This window comes from Bidens hawaiensis, unplaced genomic scaffold, assembly GCF_021521415.1.
Source record: "Bidens hawaiensis isolate Kalapana, Puna unplaced genomic scaffold, B.hawaiensis_p1.1 tig00000697_1, whole genome shotgun sequence".
NCBI classification, from domain to species: Eukaryota; Viridiplantae; Streptophyta; class Magnoliopsida; order Asterales; family Asteraceae; genus Bidens; species Bidens hawaiensis.
The window spans coordinates 1,363,214-1,375,956 of record NW_027491041.1 but is presented as its reverse complement, the minus strand read 5'-3'; the positions used below and the strand labels follow the sequence as shown (position 1 = coordinate 1,375,956).

General features: G+C 35.5%; 1 protein-coding gene across 1 annotated transcript; it reads left to right on the top strand.

The window, feature by feature from the left end:
- The first annotated feature begins 1,072 nt into the window (after positions 1–1,072).
- On the top strand, positions 1,073–9,863 carry LOC143531804 (autophagy-related protein 18h-like). The gene is given in 9 exon segments (XM_077027020.1): positions 1,073–1,210; positions 1,825–2,265; positions 3,061–3,459; positions 7,007–7,043; positions 7,046–7,251; positions 7,341–8,066; positions 8,142–8,265; positions 9,279–9,398; positions 9,490–9,863. Coding segments are annotated over 9 exon segments (2,565 nt in total).
- Positions 9,864–12,743: the final 2,880 nt, after the last annotated feature.

Genomic DNA, 12,743 nt, shown 5'->3' with positions numbered 1-12,743 from the left:
ATTATCCCTAAAATAAATTAGCTACCGAGTCTAATTAGACCTGTAAATTTTAATAGCCTATTAGGGTTCCGTGTCTTCTTGAGAAGGGTCGAGGGTCCTGTTCGGTTTCTCATTAAGTGGATACTTTAAGATCTCGGTTCCATAACATAGCATTTTCCAACTAATTGATAATTAATGATACATTAGGAATTCTAACCTATGACTAGCCATTATTTGAATTAATTCGAGTCCTAAGTCAAGTCGTGTCTAGTTTTATTATTAGTTTTAATTAGTTTAAAATTAGCATTTTAGTAAAACCCTCCAAAATAATATAAATAAATAGTCATGTCACTCAGTTGGTCTAATTAGCTAGTTTACGTAATTTAATGAGTTTGTGGGTTCGATATCCGGACTTACTAAACTGCAATATAGTCGACCGATACACTTGTCGGTTAGTAGTTTTAGTTAAGTTTAATAGTCTAGAATTATTACTTAGTGTCTAGATTAGCGTTTATTTAGATAATACATTTATAACTACTTTTAGCACATAGCGTAACGAGTAATACTAATAATTAAAAAAAATTATTAAAAACCTTGAAAATGTATTAGAAATTACAAATGTATATTAAAAAAAATAATGGAAAATAGATAGAATAAAAATAAAATATAATTATAATTAAAAAAAAATAAACTTAAAACTGGTTAATAGGTTAACCCAAACCCTACCCGTTTATTAAAGGGGTTGTGTTAGTTTACCAGACGTTATGATTTATACCCTTATATTATATGAAGTGAAAGAGTAGGAAGTGGGAAAGAAGAGGGTTAGAAGTAAGAAATGGTGGTATGTGAAAGGAGTGGACATGACAAGTAGAAAACATAGCTTACGGCGCAATTAATTAAGAACCAAAACTTGTTGAAATCAATCACAGAGAGAGAGAGAAAGGAACCGTCGTTCGCTGTTAAGGTCAAAGCCAGCAAACAAACTTATTAGAAGTCATATTTATTCGATGCTGCTTCATTCTCATTCTATCTATCACCGGTGACAATAGTTGCAACTATTATTATTATTATTATTATTATTATTAATATTAGTATGAGGAGAAACCAAAACAAAGTTAAGAATAATGACAACAATGGCTTCTTAATTCCCAATTCCCTGAGATTCATTTCTTCTTGCCTCAAAACCGTCACCGGAGGAGCTTCTCTTTCCGATCAACTCCCTAAAGATCAGGTTGTCATTCATTTTCATTATTATTATTATTATTATTATTGTTTTACTTATTATAAAAATAATTAATGTTATGCTATTTTTAATGATTGCTTTTATTTACGTGGAGTGCAAGCCCTAGAAAACTCTCTTCACACTTTTATTTGGATGCTTTCTCACATGGGCTTATTTAGTTTTGTGGTTCTCGACGACTTGGAACTACAGATTTATTTATTTCTTTATTTCTTTGGGGCACTGTTGTAGAAATCGCTAGTTGGGCCGCCGGGGGGTAATCGGATTGTAAACTTTATGTAATTTTTCAAATTCACACACACACAGACACACACACACACACACACATATATATATACACATATTCAGTTTTGACTAGTTTTAACCAAATAGTGATTAACCGGTCACTAGTCGATGGGGTACGCTATTAATCAGGATTTTTACAATCATGATCTGGGGGCACTTTGATCATATGCTTTAATTTGTAGCAACTGATATGAGTGGATATGGAAGTTGGGATAGAATTTGGAAAGTTTTGGACTTTTGTTAAATAATGAAAAGGGATAGTGACAAAAGTGTTATTAATACTGTATGTTTTTTGCATTGATATTTGTTTGGTTGAACAGGTTTTGTGGTCTTGCTTTGATAGACTGGAACTTACTCCATCTATCGTGAAGCATGTTCTTCTACTCGGTTACTCAAATGGTTTTCAAGTGCTTGATGTTGATGATGGTTCTAATTTTAATGAACTTGTTTCAAGTCGTGATGATCCAGTCACGTTTCTACAAATACAGGCTACACCTGAACAAACCGAGGGTCAGGAGGGGTTCAAAATGTCACACCCCCTGCTAGTGGTTGTGGCTAGTGAAGAAACAAGGGTTTCAGGATCGGGTCCATCAAACATTGAAAAAGATGAATTTCAGACTGAAAGTTCCATGTTTTCTCCTAGAACTGTTCGATTTTACTCGTTAAGGTCACACAGTTATGTTCATATCTTGCGGTTCCGCTCAACTGTTTATATGGTTAGATGCAGCCCGCGAATAGTGGCTGTTGGTCTCGCTTCACAAGTAAGTATCCATCTACTTTGATCTTCAATTATATAATTGTTTCCTTACATTTATGAAGTTTTCCTGTTGCTTATGTGTAGTTGAGTTCTTAATTTTTTAGAGAATGGAGCTTTGCTAAGTATAGTTCTCAAAGTCTTAATTTTGCTAACTTTTATGGATAAATAGTTACTTGTGGAACACTTGTTTTTTCCGAGCAGTTAAGTTTTATTATCAAAACTAAGTTTGAAACCCGCATTGAATAAAGAAAATAATAAGTAGTTAGTAATGAATATATTGGAAATTGGAATTGTAAAACGGTATTTTGAGATAAGATATAATTGAAATTAAGTATAAGATACCATTTTAATGGGTGAAAATAATAAGTGGGAAAAAAAGTCTTGGGTTCATAGAATTGTGACACGTGGCACAACTAGTTACTTATTTGTTATGTATGGATTTTACTGTGTTAGATATGCGTACAGAATATATTGTGTCAAGAATAATCTTATTATCTAAATGAAATTGCTTAGGAGTTTTTATGCATCAAGTATGTATTTACTTTGGGTAACTTTGAACTGTAGGTAAAAAGGTATCTGAAATCGTTTTTAAGATGGGTCGAAATCGTCATATCTGAATAAAGTGATTTCTAGAAAACGTGTGCACCATATACAGAAATGCTTATAAATAATTTGGAAAGGAATGCTATAGAAGTGTTAACAAAGATTTTATCAGATTAGTATGTAATTTTTTTCTGAACAAAGATTAGTATGTAATGCATGTCTCATGTGTTTATAATTTTTTTAATTTTTATGGCAGATATATTGTTTTGATGCACTTACTCTTGAAAACAAATTTAGTGTGCTGACTTATCCAATATCTCAGTCGGGTGGGATTAATATTGGGTATGGGCCAATGGCTGTGGGGCCCAGGTGGTTGGCTTATGCTTCCAACAATCCATTACTGTCAAATACAGGACGTCTAAGTCCTCAAAACCTGAGCCCATCACCAGGTGTAAGTCCTTCAACCTCACCTGGTGGTGGAAGTTTGATGGCCCGATACGCAATGGAGTCCAGTAAGCTGCTGGCTACTGGTCTTATTAATTTGGGAGACATGAGTTACAGAAGCTTATCAAAGTATTGTCACGAACTTCTTCCGGAAGGTTCCGGATCTCCTAATAGGAAACCTCATTTAACCGAAAATGCTAACGCTGGAATGGTAAGATTATTACTTTTTGATACTTTGGTAGCACATTAAATCAAGTTTTGTATCGTATGAGCTATTTTAGTATAACTAAAACGCAAGTGTTCAGAAGGAATATTATAATGGGAGAATTGCATATATCCCCTTGTAAACTTTACTAATTGCATATTTGCCCAACCTAAAACTAAAATTGCATATATCCTTTCTCTTATTGAGTTTTCACAAAATGACAAAAATACTCTTCCAAACTTCTTTCAATCCCTTTTTTTGTATTTTCTTATTTGCACAAAGCCTAATTTCAATTTTTATACCTTTGCACCGTGTCTTCATTGAATTGTTGTGACCCTCCAATTTTTTGTGAATTTTTGGTTCATTAACTTCTCTTTATGTTCAAATGAATGAAATACCTGTGTAGTTTTAAGGAAATTTTGTTCCTAACTCAATTTTATAGTTCCTTGTTCTCCATATTTTTATTTTGTAATTTATTTTTTCGTTTTCTTATGTTAACTAAAATTGGGGCATCTGGAAGAAAATTCAATGTGAAATTTATAACTATGTCAAATTTGTGAAATTTATAATGTGTGTAGAGTTTTTCCAGCTATTCTTATGAATTTGGTCAGTTATTACTTGTTTGCTGCATGTATCTCATAATCATGATCTTTTTTTACCATCAAAGTGAAAATTGATGAAATTTCTATAATTTGTGCTCAAAGTCATGATGTTTCTGAACAAGAAATTAGTAGCATAGATGGTTGTTAATGGTTTAGTTATTATGCTATGGTTTTATTAGGCCTGGCAAACTGGGCGGGTCAGGCGGGTTTGGTTTATGGGTCAAAATGGGTTCGGCAGATTTAAATCTGTTTCATATTTGGTTTGTGACAAAATGTATTTTGTTCAAATTAGGTTTGGGTCAGAACGGGCTGAATTAAACAGGTCCAAATTGGCTCGGGTCAAAACGAGTTTTACTCAAAAATGGTTTGGGTCAACACAAGTACTGCTCAAAATATGTTCAAAATATATTTGGGTCAAGGCTTTGCTCAAAATAGGTTTGGGTCAAACAGACCGGTTTAAAAAAAATCAAATAACTGAAGCTATCAAAATATAACGAAAAGTTTTTAAAAATCTACCCCGGCTTCTAAAAATGGTGTAAAAGTCATTTTGAGGTTAGACATATTAGCAAAATATAAGAAAGTTAAAAATCAAAAGCAATTTGTAAACAAGAGTACAAGACAAAAAAAAAACTAGTTAAAAAAGGGTAAATTTGGAAATTTTGGAAATTTCAAAGTTTTAGCATAAGGGTAAAACAGTCATTTTATAATTTATTTTAATAAAAACAAATCATAATGGGTAAATTTGATATTTTGTTTAATAAGAGTGGGGATATTCAAATTTTGCTTTTGGGTTGGGTAAATAAGCAATTTGTTAAGTTTACAAGGGGATATATGCAATTGCACCTATTATAACTTACTTACAAACAATCTTTGGTAATTGTATTACGTATTGTATTCAATAATAATAGAATAATATAGGAACTATAAATAGAATACAAAGTTACACATTAATCCCTCTAATGTAATACTATATATTTAAGTGTCTACTAATATTCCCCTCAAGCTAAGGCCGGGGAGCAACCTTTAGCTTGTATCTAAGAAGTCGGAACCGTTGTGATGATAGAGGCGTTATGAAACACGTCCGAAATTTGATCGTCTGTCTTAATGAACTGAACCGAGAGCTTTCTCTGAGCGACTCTTTCCCTAACAAAATGGTAGCCAATCTCCACATGTTTTGTGCGAGCATGAAATACTGGATTAGCAGAAAGATAGGTGGCACAAAGATTATCACACCACAAAATAGGAGCAAATGTCATTGGAACATGAAGTTCCTTTGGAAGCGCCTCAAGCCATGTTACCTCAGTGACCGTGTCAGCTAAAGCTTTATACTCAAGACTCTGTAGTCGACAGACTCTGTAGATGACCGAGAGACGGTGCGCTGTTTACAAGAACACCACGAGATAAGATTAGATCCAAGGTAAATGGCAAATCCCCCCCGTGGATCGACAGTCATCGAGAGAGCCAGCCCAATCTGCATCAGAGAAGAGAAGGCAGTGAGAGAATGATTGTAGGCATCAGTGTATGCATGTATAACAGGGGCTGATTGTTGTTGAATTAGCAAGCCAAGTTGAGAAGTGCCCTGAAGATACCGAAGAATCCTTTTGACCGCAATGATTTTCTATGGGGGAGTGCATAAATTGACAAACTTTGTTAACCGCAAAGGTAATGTCTGGTCTGGAAAGGGTTAGGTACTGTAGTGCTCCAACGGTTTGCCTAGATTTAACTGGATTATCAAACAGAGATGATTTGGCTTTTGGGGATCAATGAAACCTGGTGGCTGTCGTAAATACATAGTTCCTGAAGATCACCATGCAAAAAGGCGTTTTGAACATCCGGTTGGCGAAGTGGCCATTGACGTGTAACAGCAAGTGAGAGAACGACACGGACAGTTGTGGATTTTACCACCGGACTGAATGTCTCATGTTAATCAATCCCTGGTTGTTGATGGAAACCTTTGGCCACCAAACGAGCTTTATATCGTTTAATATTTCCGTTTTCATCTCGTTTCAACCTGTACACCCACTACAATCAACAATATTAGCATTAGGAATGGGTGGTGCTAAAGTCTCGTTTCAACCTGATTGGGTGGTTTGACGCCGGTTATAGGTAAAAAGCAAAGGTGGATTAGTGGTGGAAGAAGCTGAGGAGTTAGGGATTGTGGTGGTTAGTGGTGTATCGGGATATGGTTGGGCAGGTTGGAATTCAGTTTGGGTGGGACTGGTTGTTTCATGGGCTGCTGATGAGATGGGTGGGGTTGGTCCAGAGGCGGTTGATGGTGATGAGGGAGTTGAAGTAGTAGAAGGTGTGGAAACAAATTGGTTTGGGTAGTGGTATCCAGGGTTGTTTAAGGATCAGGGGCGGGTGTAGAGTTTGTAGGAGAGGATGGCTGTAGAAGAGGAAAATGTGTCTCATTGAACCGGACATGTCGGGCAGTGTAAATACGATCGGTAGTGGGATCAAGGCATAGATACCCGTGATGAGACGGGATGTACCCTAAAAAGATGCATGGTAGCGAACGAAAATCCATTTTGTGTGGATTATAAGGACGAAGGTGAGGAAAACATTGGCATCCGAAGACACGTAAGGACATATTTGGTTTACGGTTAAGAAGATCGGCTTTGATACCAAAACATTCTTTGGTAATTGTATTACGTATTGTATTCAATAATAGTATAATACAGGAACTATAAATAGAATACAAAGTTACACATTAATCCCTCTAATATAATACTATGTATTTAAGTGTCTAATACTTACAATTACACATGACATTCGAAATTTCATATTTGCATTTTGGACAATCATTATTTATACCTTGCTTGAAGACTAAACATCTTAAAACTTAAAGTAATAGAGCATACAGTGGGATTCTCTTCTAAGTATTTGATGCTTCATTGAACAGTTAAAATTATTCATGCAATAAAAGCTCTACTTGACTTGTATCTATACAGGTGGTGATTAAAGATTTTGTATCTAGAGCTGTTGTTTCACATTTAGGGCCCACACAAGTCCCATATCTGCGCTATGTTTTGATCCGAGTGGGACCCTTTTGGTCACTGCATCTGTGCATGGAAACAATATCAACATCTTCCGGATCCTTCCATCCTCCTCACAAACCGAATCAGGCAACCAAAGCTTTAACTGGAGTTCTGCTCACGTGCATCTTTACAAGCTCCACCGTGGCATGACTTCTGCTGTGAGTTTCCACTTTTCTCTCATTCATGTCTTGCTTTTCCTGTAACAACTATATGATGATGCCACCTAACTTTTATGATTATTTAACAGGTGATACAAGACTTTTGTTTTAGCCAATACAGTCAATGGATAGCTGTGGTATCATCCAGGGGCACGTGCCATATTTTTCTATTATCTCCTTTTGGTGGTGAAACTGGGATTCAATTGCTAAATTCTAAAATTAACGGTCAGGAACTTTCAGCTTTTGTGCCGGTACCGTGGTGGTCCTCTTCATCTTTCATAAAAGATCAACAGCCACCGTCACCGCCAGCACCAATCACTCTATCTGTGGTGAGCAGAATAAAAAACGTAAGTTTTGGGTGGATTAATACAGTTAGCAATGCCACTAGTGGGAAGACATCTGTGCCAGCTGGCGTCATTGCCGCCACGTTTCACAGTTCTGTTGTTTCAAATGCGGAGGCGTTGGAGCATCTTTTGGTGTATGCTCCATCAGGGTATGTAATTCAGTATGAGCTATTGCCTTCTTTAGGGAGGGAGCAGGGTGAAAGGGTGGGGCCCACTTCACAAGATGAAGACCTGCGGGTCAAAGTTGAACCGGTTCAGTGGTGGGATGTGTGCAGAAGAACAGAATGGCCTGAAAAAGAGGAGTTTATTGGTTCAGTAGAAAGTGTAATGACTAATTCTGATTATGAAGATAATAATACTAATAATTTGGAGAAGGATTTAACTAAACAACAAGAACGATCCCGCTGGTTTCTTTCTAAAGCCGAGGTGCAAATAAGGTCTGGGAGAGTTCCAGTTTGGCAAAAGTCAAAGGTGGTGGCTACTAATATGTGATGTGTTTATGCTGGTGTTTTGCAAAAATGCTTATGGCTTTGTTGTATTGTGTAGATATATTTCTATGTGATGGCCCCACGGTTTTGTGAGGCTGAGGGGGAGGTTGATATTGAAACAATCCCGGTGAATGAAGTTGAAGTTAAGCAGAAAGATTTGCTGCCTGTTTTTGACAGCTCTCTTGGTTGGACTGATAGCCGGTAGTCTCATTGAACTTTTTCTTATTATTCTTTTTGGTTGCTTATTGAACTTTTAACAAAGTATCTCTTCATTTATTTTTTATTGCTTCATATTGGTAATAGATTCATGCTAGAGTTTTAACCCATTCGTAAGTAAATAGGGAATGGTTTATGCAGTTGGTGCGGAAAAATATTGGATATCGGATATCGGTCAATGGCCGAAATTTGAGATATCGGTTATCGCGGTGGGATATTGGTAATTTTTATATCATGCAGAATTTATATATATGGCAACATACAAATCAGTATGCTTTCCTACCATTAACAAATTAACCTTTTGCAACTTGCAAAACACTAACAATTGTAGCAAGTCGGGACCGATTAAGACTTAAAACACTAAGGTTAAACACTAAAAATTGACTCTTAAGATTAAAACACTGATATCGAGAATATTGGTGATATCTCGGTCAATATCGCCGATATTATCGGTACCAATATTCGAACTGATATTTTGACCGATATTTCACATGGGCACCGATAACTGATATCCCGCCGGTATTAACTGCATAGGGGATGGGTTGATGACGCCGAAAACTGTCCGAATGCTATTCTGATTCATACAGCCCCCTCAATCGTTTTATTAAAATAAATGGATTATTCTTACTAAGATATTTGTTTGTAGTCATATTTGACACTCTGGTTATTTGTAGGGGTGTAAACGAGCCAATTCCGAGCTTGAATGGGCTCGAGATCGGCTCCTTTTGAGGTCTTTTTCTAAAGTTTGAGCTCGATTTGGGCTTGTCTCGAGATCGGCCCCTAGTTATTTGTTTGATAAAAAACATACAATTTTAGAAGAAAAGTTTCCCTGACCTAATCGATTTTGGTACTTACAAATGTATCTGGCTTGGTTCGTTTTGCCTTTGCCTTTTCTTTTTGTTTTTTTTTTAATTCATATATATTGTTAGACCTCTACATCTTTAGGCCTTAGGGATTTTGAGTAAGAATTTGGCTGAGATTGTAATGCACTCTTTTTTTATTAAGCGTTTTTTGTTTTTTGCTGGTAGATATTCTGCTTCACCTTCCAACATTGGTAGTGGTGATGGGAAGTTTCATCAAGATTCAACGGTCTCTCGTGGTAAGGCAGTTTTATGGAAGTTTCTTGTTTAGTTTTGTATGCCAGTGGCCATCTAACATGTTTGTTTTTTTTCTTTTGTCTTTTTCATTAGGCTCATCAGTGGCAGCTGATGATGTACAAAAGTTAAAACAGATGGAAGCACAAACATCTTATCCTATTCTTGCTTCAATTGTAAATCATAACGATGCCATGAATAGGTTATCTCTAGGTGTTGATGAAATCATGAATTCTCCATCTCCTGTTGTTGCTCCTGGAGTGACAATTGCTAAATCTTCAGACAGCATCGTGACTAGCGACACATCGAATCCAGGTTCTAACCGTTCTGACTTAGATATGAATATTGTTGACGAAGTTGCATTACCTGAAGACGAAGAAGATATGGAACACGAGAGTAACAAATTTGAGGAAGATGGTGACAGTGATGATATGCTTGGAGGGGTGTTTGCATTCTCTGAAGAATGTTAGTATCTCGTTCGATGTTAATTCGAAATTATATATATTATTTGGTTGAAAGAAAAATGATATGATTGCAGGTTGATGGTAGTAATGTGAAATGAAGGGTGACTAACTGATTGATTTGGGAGGTGAACTGTGTGTTGTTGCTGGCGCGACGATTCTTGGTTTTCTCTGTTTTAATTCTTGTGTACATGATGTATAGACCACCGATACCATTTGTGAATCTTTTGTGTAACATTTCAAAGTATGAACATTTATTTACATCAGTCCTTATGAATTGGTGACAAAAGCCGATCCCTCATATGGCTACACTTTAGTATGGAACTAGTAAACGTCCTTGCACGTTGCGGCGCGCGTCTCGTAAGCCCTTGTGTCGTGGACACGTTGATAAAACATAAAGTTAATAAAGTTTGTCTGGTGTTATAGCGACTTGGTGTTGAATAAGATTTTTATCGAATCGTAGGTAGAAGCAAGCATAAAAAAAATAATTTAATAGTGAAAGATAAAATATAATTAAAAATTAATTATATTTTTAACATTATGATGGAAGATTTATATCGAATCGTAGGTATAAATCGAATATTACTACGATGAAGCATCTAATAGAAAATTAATTTTAAACATAAAAGAAAAAAAATAATTAAAATCAAACTTGAAATGAATTGTATTAATCTTGTAAATAAATCGAATATAACTTGGCTGTAAAAGTTAACTATAAACATAAAAAAAAATAATAAAATTTGTAACTACCTATGTGCAAATCTAATTGTTTTGTACACATGTGAAATCTTAGGAGACAGTTCTCATTAGTGTTCATGAATATTAGTTTTTGTGAGACAAGTGTTACATGTCTTTTAGTATATATGTATATATAGGGTAGAGATAAAATAAAAACTTGGTTAAGTTAAAGAAATTTTAGAAACTCCGTTGATGTGTTTGATTCAATGGTTAAGATTAAATCATCAAAAAATAGTTTAGCTTTTCAATTTTTCATCTTATTAAAGTACAAAATGGGCACAAAGGTAATTTGATGGTATGACAACCTCTTTCTCGTGAAATACTTTTCTCTTTTTATATTTACATTTCAAAATAAAATTTTGTTTTATATGCTCTCATGAAACCAAGACTTGTTTTGATTAATAACTTTATTAATAATAAATAAAAATTTGGATCCATGTGTGTTTTCTAAAGCCTTTAATGGCCTTTTTCAAGCTCATGCTTGACCAAAATATATATATTTACTATTAATTTTCATTTAATATTTTTGATCATTCAATTATTAAATAAAATGACATAATAAAAACATGTAGCAAATTGACATTTCTTATAGTTAGTTCTGATCACATATTTTAAGTTTAAATTTTAAATATTGCATTCTTCAATTAGATGCTTTACATTTTGTAAACTATACATGTATTTTTTTTCGAACTGTTAACTTTTATAAACAAGCACAAACACCAACAAAATGCCATCAAGCTACCTCCACAACCCGGAGGCAGCCAAAAAAGAGAACACAATTACATGAAAACAAAATTACACCAGTTCGGCCGACTTATCGATCTACACTTAGACCTATTCTTGAACAAAAAAAAACCAAGAGATTTTATGTCTCCAATAATGTCTTCCACTTTAACCTCAATTCCTTTGAACACCTTACTATTTCTCGCTTTCCAAATACTCCAACAAGCAATAACGATGATCCCATGAAACGCGTCTTTCTCTACATCTCCAATCTTGATGGACTTATGAAGCTCTAAGAGGTCTCTAACCCAAAAAGCATAAATAGGGGGCGATTTACACCAACGACTAATGTGTTCCCAAACATGTAAGGCCCCGTTACCGGTAGCCCTACTTTCGTGTTGGATTTACTCATAAACACAGTTCTAAATATCAGAGTTAATTAAAACATTTACGCGGAATATAAAACTTTCATAAAACATTACATAATTCATAACTTGTCTCAAAACATCCTTTGTCTTTCAACATTAAAGCATTAAAATTTAAACATCATAAGTCTTCAGACGCCAGACTCTTGTTCAATGCCACGTGTCTCCTCAAGCGAGCTGCCTCATCCTACTCACCTGCGTGCATACTAAAAGTCAGCTACGCTGAGTGAGTTCTAGTTAATCATACACTATACAATACACATAAACTTATATTCTTTCATTCATACTTTCATACTTTCATTCTTTCTTTTGTATTAACTTACCTTCATATCTTACGTTATAAAGAGCATTACGCCCTACATTCCTCGAGTATTATTAGGGCTCGGTACCCTCCTTCCTCGAGTATTATTAGGGCTCGGTACCCTCCTTCCTCGAGTATTATTAGGGCTCGGTACCCTCTTTCCACGAGTATTATTAGGGCTCGATTTCCCTCTTTCCACGAGTATTATTAGGGCTCGGTTTCCCTCTTTCCTCGAATATTAGTAGGGTTCGGTTCCCTAGTTCTCGAATATTAGTAGGGTTCGATTCCCTCTTCGTTACCATACAACCATACATCATACCTCGAGTATTATTAGGACTCGGTACCCCTTTCGTAACCATACAACCATGCAACCGTCATTTCTTTCTTTTATTAACTTTATCACGTTCATACACATAAGCATACATATCATACTTACCTTACACATAGCGTTACAACCTGACAGTACGTGCAATATCCGAAGATCGTTCACGTACCATCAAGCAATCATTCATACATTTCACATTATTCACATAAGGCATACACTTATCTCTTAGGATAAGCGTATTAACAAACATATTGAGTATGCACATAGCCCCGAAAACATAACACATAAATGGGGCTAGAAACTCACCTGAACACGGTTACGTTCACCGTTAATCGTAATCCCTTTCTTCAGTTGTGCACGGCTGACTGTATAACAAG